Source organism: Copadichromis virginalis, linkage group LG12, assembly GCF_057382275.1.
Source record: "Copadichromis virginalis isolate Kocher_CV1m ecotype Utaka linkage group LG12, C_Virginalis_male_GT1.1, whole genome shotgun sequence".
NCBI lineage: Eukaryota > Metazoa > Chordata > Actinopteri > Cichliformes > Cichlidae > Copadichromis > Copadichromis virginalis.
This window is the reverse complement of record NC_140629.1, coordinates 29,683,840-29,701,997: the sequence shown is the minus strand read 5'-3', so window position 1 is coordinate 29,701,997 and position 18,158 is coordinate 29,683,840. Positions and strand designations below refer to the sequence as shown.

General features: G+C 39.1%; 2 protein-coding genes across 3 annotated transcripts in view; both read right to left on the bottom strand.

Moving 5' to 3' along the window:
* Positions 1-700: 700 nt before the first annotated feature.
* plpp5 (phospholipid phosphatase 5) lies at positions 701-9,756 on the bottom strand. 2 transcript variants are annotated; one of them, XM_085475921.1, is made up of 8 exons: positions 9,578-9,756; positions 7,906-8,046; positions 7,702-7,810; positions 6,632-6,722; positions 6,454-6,517; positions 6,242-6,366; positions 5,615-5,785; positions 701-4,595 (listed from the first exon to the last, which is right to left on the bottom strand). In XM_085475921.1, the coding sequence occupies exons 2-8, from the start codon at positions 7,974-7,976 to the stop codon at positions 4,426-4,428; spliced, it is 801 nt and encodes a 266-aa protein (XP_085332047.1). In that variant the 5' UTR covers positions 7,977-8,046; positions 9,578-9,756; the 3' UTR covers positions 701-4,425. The 2 variants fall into 2 exon arrangements, with proteins under 2 accessions (XP_085332047.1, XP_085332048.1); XM_085475922.1 differs by having other exon boundaries at positions 9,602-9,756.
* A 2,971-nt stretch (positions 9,757-12,727) lies between these two features.
* nsd3 (nuclear receptor binding SET domain protein 3) overlaps positions 12,728-18,158 on the bottom strand; it is a 28,194-nt gene continuing 22,763 nt past the window's right edge. Inside the window, exon 25 of the mRNA XM_085475920.1 lies at positions 12,728-18,038. Within this exon, the coding sequence (XP_085332046.1) occupies positions 17,773-18,038 (266 nt within the window). The 3' untranslated portion in view covers positions 12,728-17,772. The remainder of the gene's footprint in view (positions 18,039-18,158) is intronic.

Below are 18,158 nucleotides of genomic sequence, written 5' to 3'. Positions count from 1 at the left end.
AACAGAAATTGTGTGAATTTATATGAGAGGTTCACTTAACCAAGTATAAATGTATTCATGTAAACCTGGAGCGCAGTAGTGACACACACTTTACAAGTATGTACTATTAAAGATGTTTTCATTGGCATAGCTATAAAAGTGGCATTAATCACACATTTTTAGACTTTAATGATAAAAGCTGTTATAGACTGAAATTTTAAAAAGTACTTGATTTAGATTAAAACATATTGGAAAGGATTTTGCCCAACCCCTTTCCACTTGAATAGTATATAAATGTATCTCATGAGCTTGTCTGGCAAAAGGCCTTGAAAGAAAACTTCTCCCGCAAACTCACAAAACAAGTTGAACTGAATTCTATTATTTAAAAAAAGGTGCGTTCAATTGTTTATTTGTGTCACCACCTGAATCTGATTTACACACCCTAACGTCTGCTAAACTATCCACCCACCAACTGTCCATTACCCTGCGAAGTCATTACTTGAAATACATTAAAATAATTTCCAGCAGAACTACATGCTTCAGTTTGATTATAATAGGTGAAAAACTACAAAAAGAGAGGTGGCACAGGTTACAGTTTTGATTAGAGGTTTAAAAATCTGAATTATTACCACACACAATATGTAAATACATACAATGTCCGGGAGATTACCTCCCAATACATCATCTACAAATACTGGTGCGCCATAATTTGATATGCACATGCGTTTTAACCTCATTTATTAATCATCCATCATCACATACAAACTCAAAACCAGGACTGCTGACTCCAAAGAAAACATGGAAAGGACAAGAGATCATTCAGTGTCATGGGGAGATTCATTAAAAGCATCACAACACAAACAGCACATAAGCAGAATGAGCTGTACGATCATGGCATGAACAAAGCAAACAGGAAAGTCTCAGCAGAATCCCCCAACATCACTCTGAATGCCCTGAAATTACATAAATTAATAGAATGGATGGAGGCAAAAAAATATGTGTGAAACATGCATGATTTTATGAAAAAGCAGCAGCCTAATGACCTTTTTTTTTTGCCTTAAAGGGACAGTTCACCCCAAAAATTGAACTTACAGATTTTTCCTTGTTTATTCATCAAGACAATTCTAGTACGAGTTGGTCAGATTGGGAAAAATCAGCTGTAGAAATGTTTTTGCCTTTAGGGTGCTTGAATCCTGTTGCTTAGAGTTCCTCAAAATACATTTTAAAATTCAGATTTTTCTCTTTTACTATGGACATTTAGCTCCATTTTATTTAAGATTATAGACAGCACTACAGGCCGGAGGGAAAATTTGTATGTCCGACTTCAGGGTGAGTCACACCTTCAAAGTTTACCCACAACTTTGCTCCCATTTTCATCCTAACCACTTCTAAAGTTACAAATATTAAAAATTCAAGTAAACTCCTGCATTCCCCAAAAAGTAAACAAGTACCCCCAAAACATCTGTCAAAGAAATTCAGATACGATTTCTCTCCTCTTGTCTCATTTTTAAATTTTTTTTTGACATTATCCACACACGTCTTCACTTTTGACTCCACCAACAATTAATCCACTGAGTAAAAAGAAATGACACGTTTCTTTCTGAGGTTAAAAAAAATGCAGCATGCCATATTTGTTTGTTTACAAGTGAATACACTGGAAACAATCAAACAAACAAAACGTAGATTCAGGAAGGAAAAAAAAAAAGGTTACATGACAGAGAGCATACACCATAACATGCAGCATACACTTCATTCATGAACTGAGAGGAACATAGTAAACAAAGGCACAAAAATTATCCGCTTTCTTTATGCCAAGTTTGGTCTGTAACCACTGAGATCCAGCTGCTTTTATGCTTGGGTTAACCATGCAAAACTTTGGCCGGTTCAACACACAAACAGAAAAAAATATACATTAAATAAATAAAAACTCAAAATACGCCCAAACCACAAATTGTAGCGTTAAATGTCTCAGATTACGATCGATGAGTTTACATGCTGGAGAGAAAAACCTGGCCAGCAGGAGCACTGGGAGGGTAGCACCATCGCCTGGAGAGGTTAAAACAGTACCTACAGTACCCCATCTACAGTAAGCCTGAGAAGACTCGTTTAACTCGCTTTACAGTTACGGTGACTTGGAATAACGTGATTGGCTGAGCTGTCCTGTTACACCAGAGATGATTTTATCATTTAAAGCAAAGCAGGCACTGGAAAAACTGAGAAGCGTAAAGCAGCACTGCTACATCAGGATGTTAATATCGTGGAGGACTTTTTACAGAGAAGTTTTGTTTTTTTTTAAAAAATCAATAAATGGAAACATTGAACATATATTATAGGAAGACAGAAAGTTTTAAAGCATTCGATAAAGTAAAAATAAACAAGCGTGATCAATATGTTTACGTGAACTTGGCTTTAAATGCAAGAGGAGTGCTTAGTTGTTTGCACTCCTGAAAGTTCATTTAACAGAATCACTTGGAGGTGTTATATACTTTTAATCACTAAACCCAATATATGCTCAAAACCAAAACAAATACTGTTTTCCTCTGTGCCACAGAGCTTCACTGCTGTCCAAAAACTACTGGAATGTTATATGTGTATTCATCCGCAGCTGAAAATAGTCCCTATTAATTGCACTTTTGTTTTAACAACAGTGCTCAGCAATTTAAGAAGGTTTTACCTATAAAGTATTGACTTTTTTTCAAAGTTTTACATCATCAAAGCATCAAAACACCACAGAAAAGATGGGAAAGTCAAAGTAATATTTAACTCGTTGTTAGCTATGATTTAATCGTGGGACCAGCCAACATCAAGCCAGGCTGTTTAAACTGAAAGGCTGTTGCTGCCACTGCACTTTATGGCAGCATAAAGTTAATTTCACATTCTTAATTTGCAGGTATAACAAAGACAATCCTGTGTCTTTACCCAATTCCTTATCAAAAACAACAAAATGTTTACCACAAAGTATCTTAGTGTTGTGATATGCTATAACAGGCATCATGACAGATGCAGTTTTACCCAGTAACCCCAAGAGAGACATGGTCTGGTGGTCAGTAGCATCTAAGCTCAAAAGTTCCATTACACTGGATCATTTAATCACATCTTACTGTCTGTGTCATCATGTCATAACATGTTTCTCTGAGGTTTTACTAGGTGTGTTTGTGCTATTTTGATCTGTGAACAGAAAGGACAGTCAAGGACTTTGACCCCTAACAAGCTGATGTTTGCTCCCAGTGTTTGTTTAAGCCTGAGCCAGCTCCAAAACCACAAAGACTGAAACAGATGGTGAAAAATCCTCAGGCATTGAGTTTCGATTCTTCTCACCAGAGGAGGCGTCTATGCACAGAAATGAACCTCAGAGTGCGGTTAGCTTCCCTTTAAGCCTCAATCCTGCGTCTTTACAAAGTTGCAAGTTTACAAAACAATCACAAAGTGATTCTCACATGAGAAACTCTTTCACAGCAGCTGAGCCAGAGACTGATGAGTGGTGGACTGTTTGTACAGTGGCTGTGTAGATAACCTGCTCAGCTGTTGTGAGTAAAGTATGTGATCTATAGGCACAATACACAGAGTGTGCAGAGCTGGGCTGGAGAACAGCATCATGATAATGAGATACCCCATCTGTACCCAGCAAACATTTCAATACTGAATAACTGTCACAGCGGAATTTTCAGACATCAAGTCACAGTTGGAAAAATACATGAGGTTACCGGACATCATTGTTAGACTTTCTGGTAAGAGAAAGCTTGTGTTCAAGATTTTTTTCCCCACTATCTCCTTATTGATGAGAATAAAACAAAAAAGTGTCTCGAGAGGAGGAATCAGGAGAAAAAATAATCATGTCGTGTGACCTCTTTCTTTTCCTGAGCGTTCCTGAGTCTATGACACTGACATCGAGGACAGGGAGGAGATAATTGTAAAAGTTCAATGCATAAACTTCACTGTGCCACAAATGAAATACAGTTTAGATGCAGAAAACTGTAAAAATATAAAGTGTTTTTGCAGTAACCCGATTTGTTATTCCTCACTTTACAAGAGGCTGTCTGACCTTGCCTCTATTCTGCGTTGAGACAACACTGACATACGTCTGTCTACGGTTTAGTTTTTGTGGTCGTACTGCGACCTCTTTTGACCTGTTTGCTGGGTAATTACGGGACTAGAAACCTGCTAGACACCTGCTAATGTGCTAGTGTAGCTCTCAAGGGTTTCAGAAACAATGTAGGAGAAAATTTGAATCGGTAATTGATGCAAATTCATTCCAGAAAAGAAACTGTGTATCATGTCTCCCTCTACAAAAAGAAAACCCAGAGAATACATAGACAATGATTAATGATCAACTTAAATACCGATATGCTGCCCAGCCCTAAAGAGTGAAAAAACAGTATTACATGGATTACTGTGCAACTCAGTTTAAATGACACCAGCAAAGAGGAAAATGCAGTTACAGCTTTTCTACATGGGCAGGATGTAGGTGGAGTTGGCCAGCTTGCGCTCCTGTGCGGCAGGAACAGTCTCTCTGTGACGCAGAGGTCTGTGGCAGTCTGGGTCCCGAAGGGGAGGGTAGTGCTGCCTGTAGCACAGCCAGGCGAAGGCGAGACCCAGCAGAGACCCCACCAGCACATCTGCATAAAGGAGACACATAACAACACGGATAAGAACTTTTGCTAAATTAGTCCCTTATTTACATTATGCACTATTATACACTATATATGGACATAACTAACACAAGCACCTGGGTTCATCATGCAAATGTGATAAGTTACCCAAACCTACCTGGCCCTGTGTGAAAAAGTCATTGCCCGTAAACCTAAGCTGCCACCCTTCACAGCAAGAACTGCAATCAAACATGTATGATAACTGACAATGAGTCTTTCACATTGCTGTGGAGGTGATGTGCCCCACTCTTCTATGGAGAATTGTAATTAAGTCATATTGAAGGGTTTTCAATGATGAGGAGCCTGTTTAAGGTCATGCGACAGATGTGAATCAGTTTTAATCCAGATTCTGAGTAGGTCATTCCAAAACCTTTCCTTTTTCACATTTTCTGATAGAGAGCAGAATTCATGCTTCCATCAGTTGCAACAAGTTGTGAAGGTCCTGACGCAGCCCCAGACCATCACACTACCACCACCATGTTTAACTGTTGTTATGACGTTCTTTTTACTAAATGCTCTGTTAGTTTTATTCAAGATTTAATGGGACTCAAAAATGTCAAAATCACGACTGTCACAGAATATTTTCACATAAATCTTGGAGATCATCAAGAAGTGTTTTTGGCAAATGTGAGATGAGACTTTGTGTCCTTTTTGGTCAGCGTTGGTTTTCACCTTGCCAGAGACATCCATAGATGTTTGTCTGGGTTCTTTTGTGACCTTCTTCAATGAGTCATTGATGCAATCTTGGAGTAATTTTGGTAGGCTGGCCACTCCTGGGAAGGTTCACCACTGTTCACCAAGTTAATTCATAACTTAACAAGGGGCTAATTACGTTTTCGCATACAGACAGCTAAGTCTGGATAACCTTCATAAATAAAAGCGTTTGATAGAGATTTGTCTTTAAAATAGTACCCAAAATTTGTCAGCTAAAAAAGCCAACTACTTACAGTATTTTGCAGTGTTCAGACCAAGCAAATTTAACAGACCTTGCCAGTGGTGTTTGTAGTCGCAGGTTCTGGAGAGGGCGATCACAGCTGCAATGAGTAAAGGAGTGAGGAAGGCACACAGCCGCCACGCTCGGCCTTGGCCCGCTGCTGTGAAGCAGCGCAGCTTTCCTGCAATGTAGAGCGCTGTGAAGCCCAAACCTGCAAAGGCAACTGCAACGAAAGAGAAAGAAACGGAAGGGATGAAATAGAGCCAGAGGAAGTTTTATGCCACAAAATGGGAAATCAGAGCTGAAATTATAGCACTGCACTGAATCCCCACCAGTTAATGATGTGGTCTGCACTACTCTACTATTAAGAGGCTGAAAAATCTCATACAGTTCCCTTTCTTGAAAGGGCAGAGAGACTTCAGCTGCGGAAGTCTACCTCACTGAGATGTGCAGTTGCATTTCTGATTTTTTTTTATGTTCATAGATTTAAGGCAGTACTATAACTCAGGCATGAGTCTAACAATGAAATAAGAGCCTAAAGGCTATTACACACTTGGATACATGTGCATTGAGATATACGCCCCCCGGCCTCACTCTGTGCCTCCATTTACTTTTCTTGTTGCCTGCTGATGAAAATGTACCAGCTCTGCAGCCATAATTGACCATAACAGCCTCTTACAGGAAGAATGCCCGCTGGGAAAGCTCTTTCTGCCTTCCATGATGACATCTGGGTCACCACTGCATCGCAGCTCCAGATTCATCTGACCGTCTGGGAAACAGCGGTAGAAGAAGTCTGGTCGTGGCCTGAGGATGTGACACAGAATGAACATGGAGGACAAATGTGGAGCTTCTGGTTAAAGTTGAATGTGCTATGTAATCTAACATGCTTACCTGCCAACTACAAGTTTGATGACATTGGTGAAAACTCCGTTCAGCACTAGAGTCAGAGTCACAGCTGGATGACAGGGGGAAACAGAACTGAATCATGAAAAAGATAAATCAACTCAAAAAGCCAGCCCACACATTTAAATGCGACAAACCAAAAAGCTCTTTTGCACGAGTTTCCTACCCAGTGAGGCTTCCTTCAGATCACCACGCTCCGACTTATTCAGGAAGGTGAAAGCCAGGATTACAATCAGCGGGGTGCAAACCGCCACACTCTGTAACAGATCAACAAAAGAGGAGATCATAACAATAATAATTGTAAATCCTCTCCATCTGAGACTGGACACACACACACAAAACTCTCCACAGATTCAATATTAAAATGTCTAACGTTACAGCAGTGAAAAGCACATTTACAGCCTCTATGGAAAGTTTACCCCTTTAACAACCCCTGCTGTATGGTGGGTGATTTACTTATAACTCATAAATATGCTTACTAGTAGAATTTAAAAACATGGGGCTGTTTTTGGGTAATTAAACTAGATTTCTCCATAGTTTTATTTATTTTTTGCTGCTAAGACCTTTTAGACCATTTTCAAAATCATATTATTGGACATATCAAATACCCCATTGTGCAGTACAGCTTTCGTCCTATGCTGATGTTTTAGGACTCCTAAAACTTTCAGGATAATAGACCAGCCGTTTTTAAGGAAATCAAGACTGGTTAAACTGGGTAAACTTATTTCTTCTCCACACTCCACGCCTCTAAAAGTTTTGAGCCAGTTTATCAAACGTCTCAAAACTCCCCTCTGGAGTCACAGGGGGACTTTACGATTTTGTCCACGTGTTGGACTTGTTTAAAGTGATTTCCCCTGTGAGAGCTCAGTCACACTCAGTAAATATTAACTCTACGTCATCAGAACAAACAACAACTGTAAACAAAAGATTTTCATGATCATATAGCTACGTTCTTGATGTGCATCAAAACATACCCAAACTAAAAAGACAAGATGTTCATTTAATATGTAAATTAACCATCATGCGGTTTAATTTTAAAGCTAATAAAAATCCAGAGAGTTATGATATATTATGAATATTTTTTCTCACAGAAATATGAACTTATGGGAGTTAAGGTCCTAAAAAGAAACTTTACAATGATCCTACAAAACAGCAGAAAGTTAACGTGTTCCAATAAAGTACAAAAATGACCAGAGGGATTTTATTTATTCCAGTTTATCAAACAGCTATACTCACAAACATAAGAGAGGTGGGTACATGGTCCCTCTCCACGCGGTGGAATTTATACAGCCACATCTCCTCTGCCTGAATCTCACGGTAGAAAGGAGGAAGCTGCTCCGTCACACTGAGCAAAGCACAAATGGTGTTAAGGTGGTGTTTGCCCACAATAAAACAAAATGCTTGCATTCAGATGTTGTGCCTGTCCCAGGGATAACTTACAGGAACACCACCAACAGCGCCAGCCGGATGGAAATTTCCGACAGGAAACCACGCAGCAGCCTCCTCTTCATTTTGTTTCTCGGAGTGGACGTCAGTCAACAGCAAACATCTTCACTCCACCATCTTTTAACTTAACTGGGACTAAAGACAATGGAGAGCTGAGTTTTAGTTTTACTTTAATTTAGATGTTGAAAGAAAAACAATGAAACCTAAATAGATGAGAAGATTATTGATTTTTTTTTTTAAATAGTTTCAGTGATTTATGCAAAATACTTTAGTTACAAGTATGTGCATTACAAACAGCTGAAGTTATTCTGCTTTATTCTGTTGAGGTGGTACAGTTATTTCCTGGGCACCTCCTGGTGATACTGGTTAATATTTTGGGCTGTAAGTCTAGTTTTAACCTTAACATCTACAGCCAATCACCTGCCTCCATCTCCCCTTATCCTTACTATCCTCCTCTATCACACCAAATTTCCTTGACTACACCCATGAAAATTCCTTTGAAGTATTTCTCTTTTCCTCCTGCATGGCAGCTACATCTTCAACATCCTTTGTCCAGTATGCTCACTATTCCTCCTCTGCAAATGCCCAAATCATCTCGGTCTAACCCCTAACTTTATCTCCAAACACTCAACCTGAGTTGCCCCTCTGATGTACTTATTTCTAATCCATTCCATCACTCCCAATAAAAATCTTAACTCTACCACCTCCAGTTCAACCACCCGTCGTTTGAAATTAAGTTAAAAGATAACCCCGTTTACCAAAATGAGGGCATGAAACGTCACACGAAAGGTAACAATTCCAAGTTTCTCAAAATAATCACCATTAAAGCAAAGCTACTTACATTATTTATACATCCTATATACAGAAAAACAGCAAATATAAACGTTGTACTACAGTAAATATATGGAGCCCACTAAGTCCTGTAAGGTGATATTTTTTTTATCTTATTACTTGTTTGATTAAGATAATCACTTGCTCGAAGAGATAAATAACTTGTTTGCACAAGATAAAAACCGTTGTGTAACTTGTGTCCACAATAAAATGCTCTCAAAAGCCAAATAACTTGATTTGCACAAGGTTAAAAACAACTCTATCTTAAGGGACTCCATAAAAATGGGGTGTATGTAAAATGATCTTGACACTTAACATCTGGTGTTGGTCTAAAGGAGGAGAAAATAATCTTGTAATCTTAATAAATACATGAGTGCACCATTCATTTGAAATCACAGGCAAAACGATGCCAAATGCGCCTGTTTGAGCTTATTATTTTAAAAGAAATGCAAAAAATAAAATAAAATTGATGACTCCCCCTCTTTACACATCGTATGTTCGCACAGATAAATACAGGTAAAGATAAAAAGGCTGTTTACATCAGTATTTACACTGACCACGTCTAAAATCTGGCATAAAGGCCAACATGCTGCAACTGTGCCCTCCACTTCCAGATGCTCTATATATTAAAGAGGTTCCATTTGACCGGATATAACATAAACGCATTGAATTATGATCAGTGCCGTCGGTACAGAGGAAAATTATTATTTAAGTGATCTGTACAAAGTATGCGTTAGCAGACTAAGCTAAGCAGAGCTAGCAACGTCTGTCACCATAGACATCTGGCCGAATTTCCGCGTTGTCAAGCAAATTGACAAAAATTAACACTACTAACCTTAAACCGGAAGCTGTTCTTTACCTCTTTATCCTCATAGTTTACTCTTCTTGTAACATAAAGCAGGCCCCTAACTCTTCTGTGTCTACCGAAGGTGTAAGTCGCGCATTCTTAGATTTGAGAGAAACAGGGATGTCACGGAGGAGGAGGAGGAGAAGGAGCGCTGCGTGAAGCTAACGAACACCGCACGCGCGTCTGGTGTGAGCTGTCAAAATAAAAGCCTTAAAAATGAAAGTGTTAAGTTAAATGCGGCTCAAAGTCCCGTCGTACTCCAGATAGATAGATAGATAGATAGATAGATAAATGGTAAATGGCCTGTATTTGTATAGCGCTTTTCTAGTCCCTAAGGACCCCAAAGCGCTTTACACAACCTGTCATCCACCCATTCACACACACATTCACACACTGGTGATGGCAAGCTACAATGTAGCCACAGCCACCCTGGGGCGCACTGACAAAGGCGAGGCTGCCGGACACTGGCGCCACCGGGCCCTCTGACCACCACCAGTAGGCAACGGGTGAAGTGTCTTGCCCAAGGACACAACAACCAAGACTGTCCAAGCCGGGGCTCGAACCGGCAACCTTCCGATTACAAGGCGAACTCCCAACTCTTGAGCCACGATAGATAGATAGATAGATAGATAGATAGATTGATTGATTTTAAAAAAGCGAGTTGTAGTGAAGAATTGCGATTGTGTAGTTCACTGTGTACATTTTTTAAAAAGTATATTAAAAAGATGGCCAGCAATTATAAAACTGAGGTATGGTGACAGTTTATTACCTTTTCCCTGTGTGTTATTTAGTAACATTTGATTTTTAATCAAGGTATAAAAGTGTTAATTCAGTAATTTTCGATGGACAATTCTTTTCTGCTGTTTTGATTTTTTTTTTTTTTTTTTTTCGTTTACTTTTTTTCGGATGGGGGGTTGTAATGTTCTCATGATATAAATGCTTCACGGTGATCCACGTTCGTTCCAAAGGAGAAAAACATTTTCTTGATGTTTTGTAAACCGGAAGTTGTCGTAGATCAGTTTTTCCTGCTTGACACGTGGGATGCAAGAAGCCACGTCACGTTACGAATGGCCACCTAGAGGTTACAGAAGATGTCTGCATGATTTATTGCCTAAATGTTTGTTTCTTTACTGCTGCGTCTTCGTAAAATATTTCACTTTTTGCATAAGTTTAGCTCCACTTATTAAATACTCATCCATTCAAAGCTTCCCAGTTTATATTTCTAGGATTTTTATGTGTTTTGCCTGTTAATATGTTTTTACCGCACATTGAGGTAGGAGAAATAGCATTTCACTCATTGTATGGTTGTCCCGGACCAGTTACCAAGAAGGTAAAGTTCATTAAAATACACACTTAAAAATAATTGCCCCGATAATTCTCCAGAGCAAGATTAATATAAGTAAATAAAACTAAACAGAAACTTAATACTAGGTGTAAACTAAAAATGTTTTTATTAACTGAAATAAATATAAAAAATAGAATTTTGGGAAAGATGAAAACGATACTGCATCCTTACAAAACAAAATAAAAATGCTAAGGAAATGTCATGAATTTTTGGTCTTTATGACTTTGGTTAAATCTTGTTATCAGGCACCAGCCTGATTAGGGTTGATTGAGACTCTATATATGTATATAACTGAGAGGCTTAAATCTGCCCCTTACAAACACTCCAGTCTGGGTCTTCATATCAGGTACACAGAACCTTAGATGAATAATGACAAATTTTCCAAAATGCAGAAGCAGTATGTGGACAGACTTAGACACACCATTACTGCTTCTATATTATCTCAATACAGCTCTTCTCTCTCAGACTTTTAGGCTTACTTGTGGTTCCTCAGATATTTAAAAGTAGAATGGGAGGCAGATCCTTCTGCGTTCAGGTCCTCCTTCCATGCAACCAGATCACAGTTTGGATTCAGGAGACAGACCCCTCTCTGCCTTTATGACTAGCCTTAAAACGTTCCCTTTTTGAAAAAGCATATAGTTAAAACTGGATCAGGTGACCCTCAACCCTAGGCCGCTGGGGGGTTCCTATGGTACGTTGTTCTTCTTCACTCACCTCTTTTCACTCTCTATGTATAGGGGTGGCTGTAGCTCAGGTAGAGCAGCTCTCCTACTACTTGGAAGGTTACATAGAAAGAGCATAGAAAAAAATGGGCGAATGAGGCAAGTTGTGTAACTCTTAAAATGATCAGATAGTGGCAAAGAAGTTATACAAGATGCATTCCTCAGTTAGCATGGTAAATGTAAAAATTCACAACAGTATGTGCTGCTAGGAGAAAGTTGAAAATGTTGAAAAAAGTGGAGATGTCTGAACACAGCAGGACGTTTGGAGAAATCCAAACACCTTATATCAAACATGGTGATGATTGGTGCTTGTTTAGCAGTCACTTAGTCAACTATAAGCCTCTGTTTACCAAAGTACTCTAGGGTCTAATGTGAGGTCATAAATAAAGCTTGGCTGAAATTGGGTCATGCAACAAGACAATGATCCAAAGCACAAAATCTACTATATAATAACCTGACCTCAACCCAATTAAAATGTCTGAAATTGTAAGGAATGGGCCAAAATTCCTCCATTATGCTTTGAGAAACTGATAAACTCATACAGATCATGATTACTTTAAGTTATTTCACACTTGCTAAAGGCAGTTCTACAATCACACGCTACTTTTGGATTTTAGTTTTTGACATTAACATCCTAGGACCTGGAGTCCACATATGTGGACATCACATTTTAGGATGTCTAGACCAAAATACTTAATTTTCCTCTACAAGGCCTGATATCCACGTACAAGGACATTATGCTGCCACTGTTCTATCAAAATAAATGTCCTCATATGTGGATCTCATTTTTAAGGAACAAAATTCAGTAAAAAAAAAATTTTTTAAAATCTGGTAATTTTTTGTTTTTACATTCATCAGGTACCAATCAGCTCAAATAGCAAAGAAAATTTTAAAATGCATGCCATGAAAGAGTTTGGGTCTTAGAAGGTTAATAGCATGATCTATTTTCTCTTTGCCACGACTGTATAATAACTCCACTGCAGAGTGGTAAGAATTTGCCCCTGGATGCATTTTGCTCTGGTTCACTTTGTTCTCACCAAACAATAAAAAAAAAGAAGCCACACACAGTGGGAGTGTTTCACTGAGACAGAGTACAGCTTTATTAAAGTCAAACTTCAGGCATGTCTGAACTCTTCAAACTCAACTTTCGAATGAAAAAGGACAGAATCAATATCCTCAAATAAAAAGACAGTCATGTACAAAAAGAGTGTCGTCTCAACAGTCACACACATTTAGAAGCAGAATTTTACAGGCAAAAAGAGCACGCCACAGTAACAAGATCCTATGCAAGTTCAATGCAAACTATTTACAAGTTCTTCAACAATAATGTAGTATGCAGTAACACAGATTGAACAGTAATTAACATGGTATTTTGTGTTCATCCACTTTTTAATTGAAGCAACACCAAGAGAGATAGATATGACCCCAGTTAGAGTTACTGTAAGCAATTTTACTACAAGTAAAAAGAGATCATGAGTGCTTATGAAGGTGAATTTATTTATTTATTCCAACACTATTTGACAGCATGTTAATTAAAAAAAAACCAAAAAAACAAAACAAAATGACAGTCGGCAACATTGCACAAAACACAAAAGACATCACAGTGAACTGAAACATGCCCTTTGACACAGAGACAGGGGGTGGAAAACAAAATAAAATCCTCCTTAGGCGTATTTAAGGGCCACTTAAATGAGAGCAAACATGCTGTCTCTTCAAACCAAAACATACACACCAGACAGTTTCTGAAGTAACTCAGATGAACACTTAAATAATACTGCTGCTTTGTCAGGCAGGAGGGCCGGGAGAGGACAAACTGGCACAAAAAAATGAGCGCGATCATGTGATCTGCAGGTGCGAAGGAAAATAAAGGCCGTTCGGTTTTGCAGAATCTCTGTGCAATACAATAAAAAAACCAAAAAAAAACAACCAAACAAAAAGACATTGGCAATAAGTCGTTGTCTGGAAGCATGCAGTTCAGCTAAGCAACAGAAAAAAAACAGAAGCTTTAAGACAAGTTTTATCATCATAAATGATCGCTTTTGTTTAAGCAGATAACACGAGTCAGGGATGCCTACGGTTCGATAATCATACACGTACGAAACCTGTGCTCAAAAAAACCCCAAACCTAAGCAAACAAACAGTACATCAATAAATTAAAAAAGAAAGAAACTAAAGTTTAGACGCACAGACCTTTTGGAGTACACAAATAGGTGCTTTAGTCATGGACCTACTTGATTATCAAGGAATACAGTTGTAAAAAGAAAAGAAAAACTAGAAGTGCTTAATTGCATTAAAAACAAAACAAATACAACTATCCCCTTTTTTTCGCCTCCAGGAATCCCATCTTAAAAAAGGCTTCCTGAAAGGAACAAAACAACAGGAATTATAGGAAAGAAACTGCCGAATGCAGAAGAGTGAGAGACTTTAACTTGAAGGGGGCAAAAAGTTCATAGTTCAAGCTTTTCTATGCATTTCTGAATGCACATCAATCAATTAAAACAGAAGTCTGACCCCAAAAAGTTCATTTCCCCGTGGTCGAATTAAATCTGACTTTAACGTCCCCGTTTTCACAAATATCTGTTGTTGGACATTAAAAAAAGTCAGGTGATTATCACAGCGAGTGAGTAGGCATCAAGTGTCCTGCCTCAAACTTTGCCTAAACTAATCAGGCCTTGTGTTGTGTGCCACAAGCGAGAATCAGTGAGAATCAGTGTCCAGAGGTCGTTCAAGGCCTCACACTTAAACTGAAATCCTGTAGCGCACAGAAACCGGACTTGTGCATATTAACATAATTTGTCAATGAACGGTGAGTATTTTCAAACAACTAAAACACGTCTAGTACGTCTTAGTTTTCTGCATTCGGAGGCTTTTATTCTTTCTCCCTCATGATTTACAGCCAGCTGCCAGTTTATTAGGCAAAACCAACAACAACCCACACTGCTATCAGGCCTGAAATAAAATTTTAAAGAAAGCTATAATGCTCAGCTTTTGTTTTTAGAGGTGGCAAATTTTTTAGAGCAGGGTGTCAAACAAAAGGCCCGGGGGCCAGAACTGGCCTGGCAAAGTCTCCAATCTGTCCAGCTTTGGAAATATTGAGGGGATAAACTTTTGGACTTTTAACTGTGTTTTTACAGTTACTAAGTATCAAAGTGGGCTGCATGTGGCCTTTGATGTATAATAAGTTTGACATCCCTGTTTTAGAGGCCGGAGAATAAAACTGTCCATTTAGAAGCTGTAGCGTAACAAGAGGCTGGATACAATCCCAGCTGGTGACTGGGCAAGAGGTGGCGTAGAGATCATCCTTTCAGATATTTACCCACGATTAATCTATCAGCATCGACATCTGAACGAGTTTACGACTCATGCAATCCCACTAAAGATTAGGACTGCACATGCTCCTCAGCTCAGTAAAGAATACCTTAAACAACAATATAAAGAACATAATGTCATTTTAACTCACTGGCTCAGTTTTTATTAGCACTTAAAATAAAAACATTCGTCTGCGAAAACAGATCTCTCTTAGTGATGTACCAGTGTGGGTAGACTGAAGTCAGCCTCAACAACACTCAGGTAAACAAGAAAAAAAAAAAGAAAACGCACCTGAGTGTCAGCACCTTGAAGCCCTGTATGTTTCATATCATGTCTGAAAAAGTCTCCATTTATTCTACCGTCATCAACATCAGTAGAAAAATAATGAGCATTATAACCTCCTCGAAGTTTCATCCCAGTTCTGAAGTTCTATCTAATAAACGGGCAACTGAGTGTTTAAAAAGACCCTAAATCACCTAAATTGATTGGAAACATTGGCACCATTTTACCCTGTTGCACTTTTTTTTTTTTTTTTAAAGAGAAAATACATCTTTTAAGGGCACAAAAAACAAAACAAACATCAGTGTAACTGACAAAGCAAGGCGCGATCACAGAAAAGCTTCCTTCAGTGACAACCACCTGAGTCCGGGCTGCAAAACCTGCTCTGAAACAGAAACTTTACATTCCAATACTGAAGTGCTTCACACTGCTTTTAAACACCAATTACAGTGAGTCACGACACAGGCTGATGAGCAGCGGCTGTTACCGGATGTGGAATCATTACACCAAATGTTTAAAAAAAAAAAAAAAAAAAAAAACAAGAAAAAGAAAGAAAATACAGGTATATTACGTAAAACTCCCCATATGTTTTTTTAAGCCTATTTCCTTACAGAGGGAGACAAGTTACTGCACTGGTGTTTGAAAAAGAAATTGGTATAAAATGTGGTGCAATAAATACAAAAATTTGAGATTTGACGATGAGCGATTAAAAACACTGTACAGAAGTTTGTACATTATACTGGACTGAACTGTTGTTACACCATTACGTCTCCATATAAAGCCCAGCCTTAAGAGTTTTCTCAAGCTGGAAAATGAAGAAGTGTCTCTGGAGGACACGGAGGACATTTTTTTTTGTTTTCTTTTTTTTTTTTTTTTGGACGAAGCTGGGTTGGCAGTCTTTCCTACTTGTGTGCCAAAGAAAAATGTAAAAGAAAACAAACAATAAAAGAAATATGAAACAAAAATAAAATAAAATAAAAACAGCATTTAGGCCACTTTCCTCAGAAGAAACAAGCCACACCCAGCGCTCACCACGTTTCTGACCGAGAGGCAAAAAGTTACAACACAGTTTAACTTCCAATAATACAAGAAGAAGAGGTATCCATTTTGAAACACTTGTCATATGTTCTTTTAATATACATTTCTGTATACGTATGACCTAGCTAAGGTGAGTAGCAATGAGCCGCGTGAAAGTGCTTTTCAGAAAAAGTCTGGCAAAAAAACCCAAATCCCCGAAAACAAAAAAGCCGTCACAGTACGCCGAACCGAAACAACCGAAGTGGACTGCATCTGGGCAGTAGTAACTACAGCTAAAAACCCAAACTTAAGGCTTATTAACACTTCTTTAAGACAGCACCAGTGATCACAAGCTGGGCCCCTCCATCTACTTTGCAAATAACTAATTGGAGGAAACATGAAAACATAGCTTTAAAGAAAGAATTAAAAAAAAAAGGATCTGTCTTGTTTTTTTTTTTTTCAATTATTATTACAAAAAAAAAAAAGAAAAAAGAAAAAGCTTTTCCATCTTCCAAGAACAATCAGAGAGGTGAGGCTCCGCCCCCTCCTGATCTTTTTAGTATTTTACAATATTGTGAGCCAATTATGTACACAATGGCGAGTGCGACTGGCAATATGAAAATCACAAGAACTTCTGAAATGTCATACCATTTCACTATATACCATTATATTTCACCTTAATAGGACTATTTTCACAAGGAGGTCTGCGTAATGTTCAACACCTAAACAAACATAATACACCACTCACTGAGATGAAGTGAGAGAATCTGTCTGTAAACATTAACAAACATAGATACTGTATATAATTATATTTATCTATACCCATAAGCATATTAAAACCATGTTTAAGGAAGGTTGGAATGTAGTGTGGTCCTGGAAAAAAACAAATTGCACGAAATTGGTCATTTCCCCGCCGCTCCTTTTCTCTAACAGATAAAGAGGATGACAGATCACGAGAAAAGCTGGCTCGTCTCCATCCTAAAGCCACCCTGTGTGTGAGACCACAGCTTACAGCAGGTAAACAAGGAGAGGAGCAGCTTGGTGGTGATGGAGAGCTTCAGCTCCCACATCCTTTTCCTCCTCTCTGCCCCTTCCTCCACCTCACTCAGTGAGTTCTTCAAAGTGCCAGGAACTGGAGACGTGACGACGCTTACACTGCTTTAAAAAGAAAGAAAGAAAAAAAAAAATAGCAGTAAAAATTTAAAAACAACATAATGAGGTGGTGGCCTGGGCCCTCCAGTGGGCGCAGGCGAGCTGCAGAGAGTGTAAGTAGTGGTGTTTTATGGCAAGACAGGAGGGAAAACGGTGCCTGATGATTTCTGGTCCTTCTCCTACTGTCGCCACAAAACAGCATCAAGGTGTTCGTCAGCGTGTCTCAGCTCTGAGTTGCGGCCATCGCATGTGTCAAAAAAAAAAAGAAAAAAGCACTGTATTCCCTGTTGTAGTGCACTGCTTAGGATCAGAGGTGGATTGGAGCACACTTTGCAGGGAATGAGGTATTAAGGGTTTTATCACTCCGTGGCCGGCTGGCCTGACTCCGGCTCCTCTTTGACTCTGACGGGGCTCTGAGCGGAGCGCCGCTGCTGGGTGGAGCTGGATTTGGCCCCCAGGGGACTGAGCGGGTTGTGGCTGGAACAACAGAGGCGGTCGTCCAGGGAGGAGGTGGTGAGCGCCCCCGCCTCATGATCCCGGCAGAAGGAGCGAGGGCAGAAGTCACAGAGAGACGAGGCCGGGTTGCTGCAAACGCTGCAGTCATGCCACGGGCATTCCCACCGCCCTGGAGACAGGAAATGGGTTAATTACAGACGCATCAAGTCAGAGAACTGAAAAAGGAGATTATTTAAAAATAAATATCACATATAGCCCACCACATCTGCAGTCCACTTGACATGTCAAT

What these genes read in the sequence shown, in the direction of transcription:
- plpp5 (XM_085475921.1), bottom strand. Translation starts at nt 7,976, where the DNA reads ATGAAGAGGAGGCTGCTGCGTGGTTTCCTGTCGGAAATTTCCATCCGG. An exon ending in GCGCTGTTGGTGGTGTTCCT is followed by an intron (nt 7,811 to 7,905) that starts GTAAGTTATCCC and finishes TGCTTTGCTCAG; the next exon opens with TGTGACGGAGCAGCTTCCTC. An exon ending in TCCCAGCGGGCATTCTTCCT is followed by an intron (nt 5,786 to 6,241) that starts GTAAGAGGCTGT and finishes CTTTCGTTGCAG; the next exon opens with TTGCCTTTGCAGGTTTGGGC.